The following is a 17,114-nucleotide window of genomic DNA, read 5'->3' as shown; positions in this document are numbered from 1 at the left end:
CAGGCTGGAGAGTGTGACTGTAACAGCCAGGCGGCTACAGGCAAAGGGGTTGTTTCCCTTCACCTGAGGCCATAAGTTATAGTGTTTACGCATACAGTAATTTTGGATAAGGAAACCCTGGGACCAAGTGCATCCTTCCAGGCAAGTATTGCTTGGAAGTCAGGCTGCAGTTGGAATCCAGCCCAGGTTCATAGTAGCTGAAGGTCATTGTGCTGTGATAGATGGAGGGTGCTGCCGAGGGCTGAATGGACCTGGTAGATTGAACCCTGCTTACAACTGGGCTGCTAAAGAGCCAGGCTGCGATGGGTGGCAGATGGGCCTGCCAACTGCTTGTGCTGGCTGTCCTGTGAGTAAGGACATCAGGCAGCAGGGCTGCCACGCTGGCATCTTTTGCTAACGTGGCATTGACTTAAACCCCGGCTGCACGAGGAGGGCTGGTTCAGCCAATGCTGTTGTCCTGAAGGGATGGCAAATGCTCATGCTGAGGGTCCTTTCAGGCTGATAGTTACAGTTGGTGGGGCTGGGCAGCCAGGCTCCACTGCTGCAGAGGGAGGGGATTCTGAGCAGGTGCTGGTGAGGGCAGCCTGGAGCTTCAGTGAGCCTTCAGCGTCACCTCCACGGGGAAGTGGTCACTGACAGCCAGGGCCTGCATGGAAACAGCAAGTGGGGACACAGTGTAACAGCTCTGCCAGCTTAGATCCACCTGGCGACATGCAGCGGGTAACCTTGCCAGGGGCCTTTCCCCTGCCCAACCTCGAGACTGGCAACATCCCCAGCTGGGTCTCAGAAAGGGTGAAGATCTCCTGTAGCCTTACAGAACTAGAACTGGCCCCAAGCTGGAGGTTCCTAGGGGAAGGGCCTGACACCCCTGACTTTCAAGCTGTATGTTTCTAGGGAGAGAAGAGCTTGTTTAGAGAAGTTTTAAATGCACTAGTTATTATTTTCCTTATCCGTAGTGCCCAGTATAGCTATGGACTCCTGGCCACTAAAGACACCTACCCTGGAAGGGATGAAAAAAATAGTTCCCACCGCCCTTGTGACAATTCTCGGATGCTGCTGGGTAGCATGGAGCACACACAGAGTGGGCCGGGGAGCTGTGGTGTACGGAGCTCATCGGGGACCTGTTTGCTTCATCACTTGTGAGTGCTGCAGGCATCCAAAATTCCCTATTTTAAAGCCTTGAACGCTCACCTTTTCCTGGCTGAGTTGCAGACATCCCTGTCATTGTTTCAAAATGTTTTATAAACGAGGATGCTTGGGTCTGGCCAGAGGCCCTGTGTGGCCCTTAAGGATGCCCCTAGTATGACTGTTCCACACAGCCAGGGCGTCTACCCTGGAATTTAACAGGCAGGAAAAGCTTCACTGTCTAAAGGAATTAAATGTTTGCTCTCTGGGGATCAGTTTCAGCCAACCATACCTCGGCTTCCTCCAGTTTGAAAGCTTGTTGGAAGTCATAGACAGCAGCAGACTTGGGCTTGATGCTTTTCTTCAGCTTGGAGCCACACACCACAATCCTGGAACACGACAACACAAGACTCAGGGTTAAACCCTGCACTTTCCAGGGGCTTTCATTTCAGATTCAAACACAGCAAGGCAAAGCCCCGACTCTGGGGATCTGAGGTTAGTATCAGCGGGGCAGAGAGAGAGCTTGGGGCTGGGCTAGTCCTCAGCCCTTCTTTTTCTGGCGACCAAGTGCCATCTCCCATTGTCTGTGCCTGGCCACCAAGAGCGGCTCTCTGCTGAGAAACAAGAGCTAAGACCTAGGCAAAGAAGCCTCCTCCCAAGGCTTTCACTGGAGCACTCCTAGTTCAGCCACAAAAGGGAATGCAGACACAGGCAGCCAGCAAAGGCAGAGTGCCCTGTGAGTCCTGATCACAACTGCTTTGTGGATCCACCAGACTGAGGATCCCTGCTAGCAGCTGCATTCACTCGCATGTCCTCTGTGTGCTGCGCTCATATTGCCCACGCGATTAACCTGCTGGCTGTAGCCGACCCTTCCCCCAGCACGCAGGCACACACCTTCCCACACACAGCCATTCTCCTGACAGGCCCAAGCCACTCAGCCTGTTCTGAGACTTGTTAACACCCCACGAGACTTGTTAACACCCCACCAGGAAATACAGAGGGAACCCTTGGTAATCACCCCTGTCTGCAGGTGGGTCTATGTGCCGGGAGCCAGGGTCTCTCCCTGCAGGGCCGGAGGAACGTTAAGGCCCTAGGGCTGAACCACGCTTGCCAAGAGAAGCGTGCCATTGCAACACTCAGAAAGGTGGCATCTCACCTGTCGTAGGCACAGTCTGACTTCCCAACAGTGGTGTCTGCACTGTCAGGGATGAGCCACTCGAACACCTCGCTGGTGTGTAGGCGGATGGACCCCCAGTCCCCTTTCTTGACGTAGGAGCAGTCAGCATTGAAGTCTCCCAGAAACATGATATTCTGTGGAAGGAACAGCGTGAATGGGCTGGGTGTTTGGCGCTGGCAGGCACTGGGAGCGGGCGTGAGAGAGACCGGCATGCGGGCAATAGCTCCATTAGACATTCAGTGCCTGAGCACGAGCTTTGGGCCCTTTGGACTGCGCTGTGACGACTGAGTGAAAAGCAGAATTTGCATCCCAGGGAAGGGCTGAAATTTCACTGTTTGGTTTTGTCTTGAATTGGGACAAAAAGTCAAAATATCAAAGTTTTACATGGAGCGGAAAGTTTTGATTCGGAAAGGTCTAAAGCTTTTGTTTCGGGTCAGACGTTAAAAGGCATGTGCCGAAGCTGTTGCATTGCCTCATGGGAGTTGTAGTTCAGGGGCCTTATGCCCCCATTCCCCAATGGGCCATGTTCCCTGACCAGACTACATCTCCCATGATGGAACACACCATGGATCAGGCAGAGGGGAGACCGTGGTGTATCATGGGAGATGTAATCCAGCCAGAGATCCCAAAAGGGAGAATGGGTAATGAGGCGCCTGAACTACCACTCCCATCAGGCCATGTTACAGAGCTGGCAGATGCGGCTCACTGCCAAACCTCCTCAAAATGAAATGTTTTGATGCCCTTCAACAATCCAAAACCCTGTGCTTCGGGTCAACATGACCCTACATCAGATGGTTCATTTCCATTTTCCTGCAGGAAAATCAACATTTTTCCATCATCATTTTCCCTGAAGATTTTGAAGAAAATGCATTTTCCATCAAAAAGGCATTTTGCCAGCCACCAACCTCCCAGAGATGTGCTACTGATGCAGGACTAGGCACCAGGCACAGAGCTCTGGCACTCTGCCAGCAGAGGCTGTCCATGCAGGAACAGCCTCCTGGAACCAGGAGAGCTCTGAGTCTGTCTATAAACTACCTGGTCTGTGCCCCACAGAGCCAGGCCTGCAGGAGGTGGTGATGGCACATGGTCCATGTCAGAGAAACGTGGGCATTTTTGTGGCATTTAGCCACTGTCCCACAGAGCCGGAGACACAGAGGGCTACTTAGAGTGGGGGCAAGTAAGGCTGCTGTCAGTGGAACTATGCCATCATCACCCTCGAGCCATCTGGGAGCAGACTCCAGACAATGGAGCATCTCGGCCAGCTCTTCTGGGGATGACATCTCAGCTGATCGCCTGCACAGCTGGCTCCTTCTTAGCCAGCATGGTGGGAGAGGGAGCTGGGTTCTCTGGCCTGGATGATGCAGGAGCTCAGGCTGGATGGTCAGAACGGGCCCTTATGGCTTTAACAGCTGTGAATCTAAAGCCCCTTCATACATTCACATGGGGCTGGGTTTGCACCCGGATACATTTGCTTACGTCAGTCCCCCACTTGTCGATGACATCTAAGTAGACATCGTAGAGGGCGTCGATCTCTGCCACAGCCTCACTGGGGGGCGTATGCAGGGGCACCAGCACGAACTCCTGCCCCTCTGCCAGAGACAGAAGTTACAGAGTCATCACACACATGCACAGAGAGCCATCTCGCACACATGCAGAGCTCTCACAGGCACACACAATCATCACACACACCCAGCCATCGCACACATGCACACACAGAGCCATCTTGCACACTCAGAACTTTCACACGCAGTCATCACACGTGCACACACCCAGCCAGCCATCACACACACACACACGCACACAGCCATTTCATGCATACACAAGTTTCACACAGTCATCACACGTACACTCACTCAACCATTGCACATATACACACAGCCATCTCGCACACATACAGAGCTTTCACACAGACACCTCATGCTCACACACACACCCAGCCATCAGACACACACTCAGCGCCATCACACATGTGTGCACACACTCAGAGCCATCATACACATGCGTGAGCACACACCTCACACCATAATACACACACACACACAGAGCCACCACACACATGCAGTCCTGTACTGTAAGGTTTGTCCATCAGCTTCAGTAACACCTCCAGCAGCGTTGCCCTGGGGCTCCCTGACCTAGTGGGGACAAGAGTGCCCTGGCCGAGGGGACATGTTCAGCTCTCTCTCTCTACGTCTACATAGGGGTGGGAAAACTTTTGGCCCAAGGGCCACATCTGGGTGGGAAAATTACATGCAGGACCATGAATGTAGGGCTGAGGCAGGGGGTTGGAGTGCAGGAGGGAGTGTGGGGTGTGGTGCGCAGGAAGAGGCTCAGGGGAAGGGGTTGGGGGCTCAGGGCAGAGGGTTGGGGTGCAGGAGGGGTGTGGCAGGGGGCTCAAGGCAGGGGCTTTGGGGGCTCAGGGCAGGGGGTTGAGTGCAGGAGGGGTGCGGCAGGGGAGTTGGGGTGTAGGAGGAGTTTGGGGTGCGGGCTTCTGCCCGGCGCCACTTACCTTGAGTGGCTCTGGGGTGGTAGTGGTGCACAGCAGGGCTAAGGCAGGCTCCCTGCCTGCCCTGGCCCTGCGCCGCTCCCGGATGTGGCCAGCATGTCCAGCAGTGGCTCCTGGGCATGGGGTAGGGCAGGCAGCTCCGCCATGTGCTGCCCTCGCCTGCGGGTACCACACCCAAAGCTCCCATTGAGTGCGGTTCTCCATTCCTGGCCAATGGGAGCTGTGGGGGTGGTGCCTGCAGGCAAGGGCAGCACACGGAGCCCTCTGTCCCTCCCCCTCCACCCGGGGCTGCAGAGACGTGGTGCCAGCCGCTTCCGGGAGCAGTACGGGGCCAGGGTAGGCAGGGAGCCTGCCTTAGACCTGCTGTGCCATGGAGCTGGCAGTCCTACTGGCCAGATTGAAAGCCCTGATGGGCCAGATCCAGTCCGTAGGCTGTAGTTTGCCCTCCCCTGGTCTACATCCATGAGTGTCCTGTCTCCTATTAGCCAACATAGCCAGAGCCCCATGCCCCACTGGGTGAGTGAGAACGGGGAATCTGGAGGTGAGATCTGAGCATCTCGCGACATGCCCCCTGTGCAGCTCTCACTATGCACATACACCAGATTGTAGCTGAATGTGACTGCAGGGTTCAGTCCCCTGCATACTGTATGAGCCAGTACCCTCACCTGGGGGGAGTGGACCCCCACAGCCACATTTCCCAGACCTAACAGAGTCTTCCTGCAGCAGCAGCAGGGCCTGAGCCCAGAGCAGAAGGGCCAGGTACCTCTCTGCTGGAAGCAGGGACAATGCACCCATCCTGGGGCCATGAATCTGTCACCCCCTCAGCGCAGCACATGGCTCCTGCATTGCTCAGAGCTACTCCTTCCCAGACATTCACCCTACTCAAGGATGCGGCTCGCCAGCCTGCTCCAGCTCAGTGGGGCTCACGGCTACTTTGAGCCTCTGACTGGTGCCTTGAGCTCCAGGATGGTGCAAACCGGGGGCAGGGCCCTGCGTGGGGCTGGGCAGAGTCTTGGCAGGGCTGGGGTCACTCCCGCCAGCGGGCTGTGCTTACTCGATTTAGGGGACGAGAACTTCACGATGAAGGGCTCCCGACTGAAGGTGTTGTTTGGGTCTGGGTACTGGTACGTGGCCACTACAGACACTGTCTGCGTCCTGGGGGGAAACAGGAGGGAGGGGAGAGAGTCAGTAAGAGGATGGGAAGGGGGCTCTGGCTGTTCATGGCAAAGGGTTTGGCTTGGTAGGGGCTTCCCACCCCTCAGTCCTAACCCACAGCCTCCTACTGTCCCAGCCCTTGGTTCCCCACCCACAGCTGTGCCAGTGCCCCTCAATCCTGACCCACAGCCCCCTACTGTCCCAGCCTGGGCTCCCCACCCACAGTTCTGCCAGCACCCCTCAATCCTGACCTGCAGCCCTGGGCTCCCCACCAACAGCTCTGCCAGTGCCCCTCAATCCCAGCCTGCTGCACCTGGTCCCCAGCTGTTACAGTGCAGCTCTGCCAGTACATCTCCAGCCTAATGTGTCACCAGAAGGCAGACCTCTCATGCCCAGTGGATCAGTGCTGAGAGATTCCTTGTCAACACAGGAGACATTGGTCCTGAGGCAATGGGCCAGATCCTCAGCTGGTATCAGTTGATATAGCTCCACGTGGTGCTGCACTTGTCAACATCAGCTGCAGCTCTGGCCCATTGTTCATTTGTTCAGCTGTTTGAACACAGTGAGATGGCCTGGGGCAGCAGGATCCCTTTGGTCCATGTCAGAACCAAGCCAACCCCAGGGTGCTGAGAGCATCAGGCAGCAATGGTTCACTATACATTTTGTTCGTTTTCGTCCATGACTCTTTTCTCTGTTATTTGACTTGGGTTTAACACATCAGGACTGGTTGGATACAGCCCGATACTGATGTCCTCTAGAGCAGTGATTCTCAACCTGTGGTCTGTGGACCCCTGGGGGTCCACGGACTATGTCTAAAGGGTCCACAAAAGATTTAGCCTGAGACCCAGGTGAATGCCCAAGCTCCTGTGGATGCCCAAGGAGTGACAGAGCTGCTGAGAGCCGCATAGGCTGAGGAGCCCAAATACCTTGGAGATGCCAGGACCACTGTACCTGGACAGCATAGGAAGGATCTCAGGGGAATTAGTCAATGTGCTGGATGGTGTCAGTGTGTTTCAGACGGATGCCCTTCTGACATAGTGGTAAATATACTTGGCACTGAGCTGGGACCCAGTGGAGCAGGGAGGGACCGGTCCCCCTACCTGACTGCCACCGCCCTGGGTGGTGGCCCACTCCCTACTGGCCATTAGGCCCACAGGCCTGAAGGAGAGGGCAGATATACTAAATCCGGTCGTTGGGCCACACAGCCCTGAGGGAGGGCACTCATATTGATTTTTGCCCCTTGGCTACACTGTCCCAAGACAAGGGGTGATTGTACAGACACAGCTGGGTGGAAATAATAAATCTCATCCTGCCCCAAGAGGGGCTGGGGGGTGCTTGTCCCATGACATCCCCCAAGCAAATATCTCCCCGGCAGGAAATGCTGCATGTGGGACATGCTGCCCAACGGACGTGTTTAGAAGCATGGAAATACATAGCTACTGTGACACAAAGGGCCTTAGCTCTGACCCCCAAATCCCAGCCCTCACTCCCCCCAGACTATGAGATCGCCTTGTGCCCAAACACTATAGGTGTCGTTCTTGTTTAAACTAAGACCCCTCTATACCATGGTGCCAGCTTAAAGGGACCTGAAGGCGGTGTGAAGGGGCCAGTCTGTGTGGGGCCAGGAACACCACAGACGCCGTGGGTCAGGTTCCCCGGGAGTTGCTGCTGATGTACACAAAGGGAGGAAAGCAAGGCCTGTCTCTAGGCTGGCAGCTGCTGATCCAGCCTCTCCCGTGAGCCCTGTTACCTGTAGATGAAGAGGTACATCTCCATGTAGTTCTCCCGACCCAGGGGCTCGCTGATCTCGTAGCTGTACTGATGCTTCGATGCACTGTGGGGGGACACAAAGGAGAACAGCGGTGATGACCTCAGAGGCTGGCCTTGGGTCTGAGCCTCCCTCTCCAACAGTGTCAGTGGGATGCCCCCAATGTACCCAGCGGAAGTGCCAAGGGGACCAGGCCCTGGGCGCAGACCTGACAGATAAACACTTCCAGTCCACCATGAGCCATTCCCCACTTTACTCTCCCAATGCTCCCCTTTACCCTGCTCTTTGTGTGAGGTGGAGGAGGGTCCTGGCACTAGGCACTTATTTGGCACTCAAGTTTTCTCCCTACAGACACCAGCTAATTAGCCAGCCCACAATGCTCCTGCACCCTGTGCTTGTACCTTTCACAGCTGATCTCCAGCCTGCACTCTTGTGTGGCCCCTCTGCACGCCCACCAACTGCAGAAGCTGAAGGAGACTCTCTCGTTGTCGGGCCTAGGACACATGGTTACGCACCACCTGCTGCTGCGCAGGGCACGTGTCCCTTCCTGACACTGACACAGCCCTATGCACAGATACATGGCCTCGTCCAGCTGAAGACCTTGTGCTGACAAGGCTGGATTCGGCCTCCCAGACCCTGGAGCATGGAGTCAATCCCTTTGCCTGGTGGCTGCTCTATGGCCTCATTTAACACTGTAAAAGCAGCAGACGCTCCTGCGTCTGACGAAGTGGGTATTCACCCACGAAAGCTCACGCTCCAAAACGTCTGTTAGTCTATAAGGTGTCACAGGATTCTCTGCTGCTTTTACAGATCCAGACTAACACAGCTACCCCTCCGATACTATTTATCACTGTGACATTGTCTAATTAAAATATGACCATGCAAATCATTGTTGCTACCACTGTTATATAATTGCACCAAATCTTATATAACGTGTGATGTATGGCCAGGAAGCGTTAAGCATCCTTCTGGATAAATGACATAGAGTCAACCATTAGAGACGTTTGAATGGTAATTAGGACCACTCCATCCTAGATAGGCTTGAACTTTGAAATGCAAACCTGTATTGTCAGAGAAATGGAGGGGACGGTAACTGTACGTCTGTACTTGTATCTTGTAAACGTTAGCCAGGTAAACAGACCATTCCTGCCTGTCACTAGAGCTATTGATTCAGAGATCAAAAGGGAATATTAACATTTAATTGAACTGTGAACATAGGCTATCACTTTGTTCATCTCTCTTTCAAATGTAGAGCAAATCACCTGAAAACGATGGAAAATGGGCAAATGTTTTATGTTAATCCGTGTGGATAATTACCAGTGATGCTTAGGAAATGGATCCACTTCAAAGTCTGCCTGAGTGCCTATTGTTTGCCTAGGGACTTGAGCTATCACAAGAAGGCCTGAAGCTGTATAAAGATGCCTTGGGTCCCAATCTTTTGTATCTCTGAGGTGCATGATGCTTCATGCAGGGGAAGCTTAAGTTGTAAGGCTGAGATCCCAGTCCTAAGCTGGAACACCCTGAATATAAACATTGAACTATAACATATGAACTAATTCTGAAAGAACTCTGCAACTACAAAGCTCACCATCTCTACTATGAATTTAATCTCAAGAACTGTACTCCTGTCTGTATGTATAGATCTTTTAACCAATACCCTCTTCTTTTTTTAAATAAATTTTAGTTTAGTTAGTAAGAATTGGCTGTAGTATGTATTTGGGTAAGATCTGAAATATTCATTAACCTGGGAGCTAATGTGTCCAATCCTTTGGGATCGATAGCACTTTCTTATATGATGAATAAGATTTTCATCGTATCTGACTTGGGTTTCTGGGTGGAAGCCTGAGACTGTGTTGCTTTAAGGGAACTGTTCTATTGACTTCTGGGTAACCAGTGAGGTATTATAGAAGCAGTTTTGTGCTAGTTTAGTAAATCTATGTATTGGAAAATCCCCCAGCTTTCAGGATTGTCTGCCCCATTCTTTGCAGTTCACCCTAATTGAGTGACTTCAGTTGGCTCCCCTGGGACTCTGGTCACAATCACTAATGGGAACTGAGACATGTCCCTGCCACCCAGTCTGGAGGTTACCTGTTGAGCTGGTCCAGGAGGTTGGTCACAGCACTGAGATCGGCATCCCGCACCTCCTGCACCAGGGCAATGTCATACCGTGACAGGATCTGTGGGCGGCACAGGGCAGCTGTCAGCGCACAGCTGGGAGCAAATGACAGGGCGGCTTGGACGGGCAGCTCTGTTCCCTGGCCTGACGTGGACCAGCTGTGGACTGGGTGCATAGCGCTGGGCTCTGCTGTCAGTGGACACCGGCACAGTACAATACACAGCCCCAGAGAGGGACGAAGGCAGCTCCAGTGCCGTTCGAATTGTACATGTGCAATGGTCCAGCCTCACGGACAGGGCTGGAGCCCCACTGGGGGATGGACGGAGCCCCCCGACTCTGCAACCTGGGGAATCAAGGTAGTAGCAGGTGCCTGTGTCCTGCCTGTTTCACCAGGGCATGGATGTCATCCCCGAGAGGGGGAGCCTGGGACTTGCCTGGGGTCACACAACAGTGAAGAGCCTGGCCTCTTGACGCACAGCCTCAGCATTCCCTTGGAGCCAAGAGACAAGGAGGGGATACTGTGCAGCAAAACCCAGGTCCCGCTCCAGATACTGGCCTGGGTCACAGCGGATCCTGTCTCTGCCTGGGCCTGCTCCACATACCAGAACCCAGCCGCTGTGTAGGAGCACACAGCACTAGGAGTCCAGGCTCAGATTTGGGCTCAGTTGGGCCCATCTCTGTGGCTTCCCCCAGAGGTGAGCACAGGAATGGTGGTGCCTCTTCTCTGGCTTGAAAGACGCTCCCTTTCCAGAGAGCAGGCAGCTGAGCCTGCCTGTCATGCTACAGGACTGCAAAAAACCCTGGGCAGGGTGCAATTGTAGTGCACCCAGCCAGCCCACAGCCTGGCACCTCCTGGCTCAGTCCTATTTGGTTTCCCCGGTGTTCAGAGCCAGGGATGCCTGGCTGGTGGGTCTCTTTGCTCCTAACAGTATGTGTGTGTCTGTGCTGGGCGTGGGAGGGCAGGGTCAGGGAGGCAGAGGGGCTGTGTCTGCAGGCCGTAGGCTGGGTTCAGCACCAGAGGAATGGCCAGGCCAGCTGACCCTGCAACCGCTGAGCTGGCTGGGCTCTGAGCAAGGGCTCTTGGAAAGGCCCATCCCACTGCCAGGCTAGGGTGGTCCTGGCAACCTCCCAGCCATTTCCCAGGGTGAGGGGGCCTTGTGACTAGTTGAGTGGCATCTGTCCCAGGGTGAAGGAGGATCAGGGGAGCACTGAGCTCAGGGAAGTGCCAATGTACCTGGCTGCTGAGCCCTGGCATCCCTGGCCTTTCTTCCCTGCCACTGGCCCCTCCCAAGGGAGACTATAGAGGGGCTGCCAGTATGGGGCCTGGCTCTCCCTAGGGTAACCCTATCACCTGCAATGAAGTTACCCCAGGGATGGATTTGGCCCAGCCTTTAACTGTCGTTTTCTGCCCACAGCCACTTTAAAGAGCTGGAACCAAGCAAGTTCTTGGGATACCAGCTCCCTGCCTCTCTCCAGCAGGAGATCCAGGATCCCAGCAGCTGCTCTGCCTCATCCACCCTGAATATCCCCCCAGCAGAGCAAGTGTCACTAGTGAAGCCTGCCCGGAGTAACTGGGAGGTCCCCCACTGCCCTGCCCTGGCAGCGAGTGCCCCCTGTTACCTAGCATGATGAGACATGGGGCAGTGACTGTAGGGGCCACCCACCCCAGCCACTAGCCCGACGAATGTGTTCTCCCAGTCTCAGCCGCTCCTCTGCCAGCTGGGAGCTGGTGAGGGTCCACCCCGTCCTGCCCCCCCGCCCAGATACCATGCCCTGGGTGAGTGGGGCGTAGGGTGACCAGGCAGTGAGTGTGAAAAATGGGGGTGGGGGTAATAGGCACCTATATAAGAAAAGCTGCGAATATCAGGACTGTTTCTATAAAATTGGGACATCTGGTCATCCTAGGGCAGGGGGAGCTGAGTCCCAAGGCAGCAGGGCATGGGGGGTGAGTGTGATCAGCTTGGATCCACTTTCATTCCCCAGCAGAGAGATCATTAGTTCCGTGACCCCCTGAATGAACCCCTAGTCCTCTGGACAGTAGATACCGATCCCCTTTCCATCCCCTGGGACTCCCCTGCTGTCATCCCCGAGACGGGGCCCTTTTAAAACCTTGCAAACACAAGCCATCCCTGGCTGCCGCTGAGTTCCTGAGCTGGCCCTAGAGCTAGCACCACCAGTGCTTCAGCCCTTACCCCTGCCAAGCCATAACCCCGGGCAGCCTGGAGCCTGGCGGCCTGTACTACTCACTTTCACGATGATGCCCGCGGTGGTCTCGTCGGACAACTTGCTGTCTCCAAAGCTCTTGATGTTGAAAGCGCAGATTTTCAGGGCAACGGCTGTGCGCAGCAGGTAGGCCAGGGTCAGCAAGGCCAGCGCTGGCCTCGTGGCCCCCATCCTGCAGGCAGGAAGGGACACAGCGTCTGTAGGGATCAGCAGAGAGGTTAGTGTATTGGCCAGGAGTAGGAAGCCGCCTAGAGGCGCTGGCTGGGCTGGAATGATGAGGGGCCTTGTGATGGGTGTAGCCTGCTGCCAGAGGATGCATGTACTAAACTAAACTGCACCTGTTACAACACTCGGGGAAGTCAGTCAGTGTCATTATCCCTAATTTGCACATAAGGAAATTAAGGCAAAGAAAGAGGAAGGGACTTGCCCAGTGTCACCCAGTGAATCAGCAACAGAGCTGGGAAAAGAATCCAGGAGTCCTGGCTCCCAGTAACCTGTTTTAGCCCACAGACAACAGTCTCTAAAGCTACCACAGGTATGGGGCAGCCTTTCTGCCTGTTCCCTTCATTAACCCTGCATGCCTGTATATCTGAAAATAGCCCAGAGCAAGTGATTGCATTAAACAACGTTAATGTGAACTTGGACACAGAAGGATGAGAGAGGGATAGGGAACAAGTTGCTAGTCACCTCTGTTGGTTCTCATATTGGCTACAGACAGGGCCACGCTTCCATTGAGGCAAACTAGGCAATCGCCTAAGGCACCAGGATTTTCGGGGGGCAGCATTTTGCCAGGGGTGGGGGGCGGCAGGAGGCTCTAATGGAGCTGCCGCAGCCATTTCTGTGGAGGGTCCGTTGGTCCACGGCTCGGTGGACCTCCCACAGGCATGGCTGCGGCAGCTCCACCGGAGCCGCAGACCAACGGACCCTCCGCAGAAATGGCTGCGGCAGCTCCACAGGAGCCGCGGGAGCGGCGCGCGGGGTGGCAAAATGGCCGTGGGCCTAGGGCGTGAAAAACTCTAGCACTGGTCCTGGCTACAGATCCACTAATATTCAAAGCTGGGAACCCTCCCACTTCCTCCCCACTCACACACATCTTCCCCATTACTTCCCCAAAAGGGGCAGGGACAGTTGCAATTTCTTCCACATTACAGCAGGTGTGGCTGATTCAGGAATTGGAGGATCCCTTACCAACTAAGGTGACTGATTTGTATGGTGTCTGCATGTCACAGACTGTTGGACTGTCTGCTATAGGGTTGCTAAGGTTATATGGCCCTGCATTTGTAGGGTTAATTACTAAAACAGGGGGGTTGACTGCAAAGACAGGGGTGCTCACTCTATAAGTGAAAAAAATGTTCTGCTTTCTCCCCTGACCACTTTGTTTCAGCAAGAAAATTTGTTATAGAAATTTCCCCAAGCTTTTTAGAGTTAATTTGTGTATTATATAAATCAAACGTTTTCAAATATTTATACACAGCATACATTTTAATATCCAGTACAGTTTTACACATAGAAGAAAGGAAAATAATATAACAATTAAATAAAATATAGCCCTTTGAGTTTATATAAACCCTCTGAGGATAATAAACTTTCACTGCCTGCTTATCCTTGGGAGATACAGGTAGAAAACTTTTGAAAGATTTTTTTTTTCCTCAGCTTTAACATTTTGCAACATTGTTTAAGGTTTAACTTAAGTCAGTGGGGTTTGCCCAGGATAGAGCAGGAACTGGTGGATCTGTCTCAAGAGACAGAGGGTTGGTGGAGACCCTGCTGTAGTAAGGAATTCATGCTTTCAGCTACATATGATTTGGGTATGGATGTGCTATTGGGTTAGGATCTGGAACAGTAACCATGACAGGCATTCTTTCACAGTCATGCTTATACTGAGCAAGACTGAGGATCTTGCTTCAACCCCAGGTTGCACAATATCTGGAAAAGGATGAATTTCATAAAGACAGAGTGTAACAGGCAGGCTTTGGAACTGCTGCAGTGACATGGCAATCAGTTATTGCTACAGGATCATTTCCCAAAGAACAGCCAGTTGCTACACACAGAGATGGTTAGTTAACTCAGCAATGCAGCCCTGGTGAACCATACGGTCAGACCCCAGCACATTCCATGGTTCCGATAAACAGGTTAGCACAAAGCAGTGGAGCCAAATCACCATGATCTCGAGCAGCAGTTCAGAAAGAACGGAGGAAATAGGGTTACTTACAAAAGTTTCAGAAGTGAAATGTTTTCTAGAGGAGATGGGGAGAAATGAGGGTTGTCTTCATGGAGCATAAAAATAATAACTCTTGTATCTATTAACTTATTAAACCAACAACATTTAACTAATAGCCCCCATGACAATAAGCAAGCAACAAAGCGTTCTCTACATATGCTTAAGACTTCGATTTACCTCCTTTTACTTTTTCTCCTACCCTCTGCCCCACCCCTGAACTTTTTTGCAGGTTAGAAGGGTGGTGAGTAGGGTTTTGTTTTCCCCCTTTTGCATTTACTAATTTCATTTTGATATTTACATCAGGTATCACCTTGTTTAAAGGAGCATCTATTTCAAAGGCTTGATGTCATTGCTACAACAAAGCCAGTTGAAATGAGTTACTTGTGTTCGGCTTCAGAGTCCAAGATCCATTGTTTAAATATAAAACGAAGGTTTGAAGACTTCAAAAATTAATTGCTTTGTTGGACATTTGTCATGTTTTAGGACCAGCATCCATGGGAAACAATTCTTAATGCCCATTAAACCAAATCCTTGGTTAAAAGCAATTCTGTTTGTCTAGTTAGTTTTTCACAGACAAAACCATTTAACAGTGCCTGCCAGGAAAGGCAATTCCTCTTTATCTTTGTACAGCAACGTGTTGGCTGCTAGCCTCAGAGTCCAAGTGATGTTGCTGCCTTTTGCTTTTCAGGATCATCTGTCAGCTTTTTGACTTGGAACCAAAAATCGTAACTTAAAGGCATGGCAACAATTGAGGACCTAATACCTTTAACTTTAAATTCTCCCAGGAATTACTTGAATAATTCTTTTACTTTAACAAGGCTAACTTGTCTCACCTTTACCATTTCATGTTCAAAATCAAAAATTTTAGCTCTTTAATTATTGAAGCAATAGGTTTTTTAGCGGAATCCTTTGAAAGCCAATTTATTTGACACATACGTTTCACATACTCCTTCCCTTTTAAATAGGGTTGTATTGACAGGGAGGGTTCATTTAGGTCTTTTAAACCTGTCACAATCACACAATTTTATTGCATCTCCTGTTAAGTACCTTTTGCTTAAAATTTGAATTAATTTTAATTAATGGATGGAGCCATTTTTCCATTCCCTTAATTCAGGCTCGTGTAATTTCATGGACATGCACACCCATGCTCCCAGGAAGTGGGCTGAGTGGCATGAATCACACCAAGATGCCAATTTCCAAAAGCATTTTATGGCACATTCAAATTTCCAAATCATCCAGTCGTGTAGCAGGAATTTTAACTGCTTTGTAGCCAATAGCCAACTATATCTTTTGGGTCAGTCTAAAATGTGTTAAAATCGTAGTGCTTTCCTTTTTAAACTAGTCATTTTGGTTGCTTTAGGATTAACATTACAATTTCCTTTTAGGGGTGTGGTTTGGATCTACCTTCAGGCTGATTTGATCTTTATTCCAAGCTGGTTGTTTCCCCAGATAATCTCTCTCATCAGATTATTCACCCATGAAAGTTTATGCTCCAATGCATCTGTTAGTCTTAAAGGTGCCACAGGACTCTCTGTTGCTTCTCTCATTTAGGTTCTTCTCAGTTTCTCCTTCAGGACAACCACCCACAATTACCTTGTAGATCACTGGTGTTTCTTGGACCTGCGTAGCTGCATTCTTTCTTTCATCTAATGAGAACCTGAGTCTGTGGTTAATTCCTGCATCGTTTCCTTCCCTTGCTCATTTAATGTTCTTAGCTTTCTGTACTCCTCAGCTCTCTCACTCAACGCTGCAATTTGTCCCCTTCACTCACGAACCTGCTCTCTCAAGTCCTCCTGTTCCTTCCAGCACTGAACATGATTCCCCAGGACACCCTGCTTTGCCACAATGAATTGCTCTTGTGCCACCCAGAGAGCACTTCTCAACTCCTTAGGTTCTTTGCGCCAACTTAACTTCCTTACCCTCATCTCACCACAATCGATCTGACTTTCCTTGAGCTTTCCTCGTGGCCATTCTGAGCCAGAGCCGCATTTACACGATTCATATTCTCAAGCAGCAATTTTAGCTCCCCATTTTGCTCCCTTGCTTAACTCCTTAACCTTAGGTTCTTCTCAGCTTTTAACGTAAGCCATGAACACATGTGACCCCACGGATCAGTCTTAGATTGGATTAGGCGCACTGCGGTGTGCTAGACCAGGGGTGGGCAAAACTGGGTATGGAAATTGTATGGCAGGCCATGAATGCTCACAAAATTGGGGATTGAGGTATGGGAGGGGGTGAGGGGTCTGGGGGTGTGGGATCTGGGCTGGGGCTGGGCATGAGGGGTTGAGGATGCAGGAGGGTGCTCTGGGGTGGGACCAAGGCGTTCAGAGGGCAGGAGGGGGAATCAGGGCTGGGGCAGGGGGTTGGGGCATGGGGGGGGTCAGGAGTGCAGCCTCCGGGTGGTGCTTACCTCAAGCAAGTTTCCTGGAAGCAGCGGCACGTCCCCCTCCGGTTCCTACATTGGAGGTGCGGCCAGGCATCTCTGCGCACTGCCCCATCCACAGGCGCTTCCCCTGCAGCTCCATTGGCAGCAGTTCCTTACCAATGGAATTACGGGGGCGTGCTTTAGGCAGGGCAGTGTGTGGAGCCCCCTGGCTACTCCTACAAATAGGGGCTGGAGCAGGACATGCTGCTGCTTGCGGGAGTCGCGCAGGCGGGGCAAGCCCTCGACACTGCTCCCCAGCTGGAGCACTGGAGTGGGGCAAGCCCCAGACCCCACTCCCCGGCGGAAGCTCGAGGGCCAGATTAAAACATCTCAAGGGCTGGATGAGGCCCCTGGGCTGTAGTTTGCCCGCCCCTCTGCTGAGCTCTCCACTGGCACTATAC

General features: G+C 52.3%; 1 protein-coding gene across 1 annotated transcript; it reads right to left on the bottom strand.

Annotated features, from left to right (window-relative positions):
• Positions 1-9: 9 nt before the first annotated feature.
• LOC116825513 (deoxyribonuclease-1-like 2) lies at positions 10-12,259 on the bottom strand. The gene is made up of 8 exons (XM_032781599.2): positions 12,092-12,259; positions 9,817-9,905; positions 7,711-7,794; positions 5,860-5,960; positions 3,779-3,891; positions 2,282-2,436; positions 1,418-1,514; positions 10-646 (listed from the first exon to the last, which is right to left on the bottom strand). The coding sequence occupies exons 1-8, from the start codon at positions 12,236-12,238 to the stop codon at positions 593-595; spliced, it is 840 nt and encodes a 279-aa protein (XP_032637490.1). The 5' UTR covers positions 12,239-12,259; the 3' UTR covers positions 10-592.
• Between the last annotated feature and the right edge of the window lie 4,855 nt (positions 12,260-17,114).

This window comes from Chelonoidis abingdonii, chromosome 9, assembly GCF_003597395.2.
Source record: "Chelonoidis abingdonii isolate Lonesome George chromosome 9, CheloAbing_2.0, whole genome shotgun sequence".
In the NCBI taxonomy this organism is placed as follows: Eukaryota; Metazoa; Chordata; order Testudines; family Testudinidae; genus Chelonoidis; species Chelonoidis abingdonii.
This window is presented reverse-complemented; position numbering and strand designations above follow the sequence as displayed.

Excerpts from the sequence above, each read along its gene's own strand:
- LOC116825513 (XM_032781599.2), bottom strand. The coding sequence starts at position 12,238 with ATGGGGGCCACGAGGCCAGCGCTGGCCTTGCTGACCCTGGCCTACCTG. Across the intron at positions 9,906-12,091 it reads CCGCGGGCATCATCGTGAAA|ATCCTGTCACGGTATGACAT; the intron begins GTGAGTAGTACA and ends TGCCGCCCACAG. Across the intron at positions 647-1,417 it reads TCAAACTGGAGGAAGCCGAG|GCCCTGGCTGTCAGTGACCA; the intron begins GTATGGTTGGCT and ends GTTTCCATGCAG.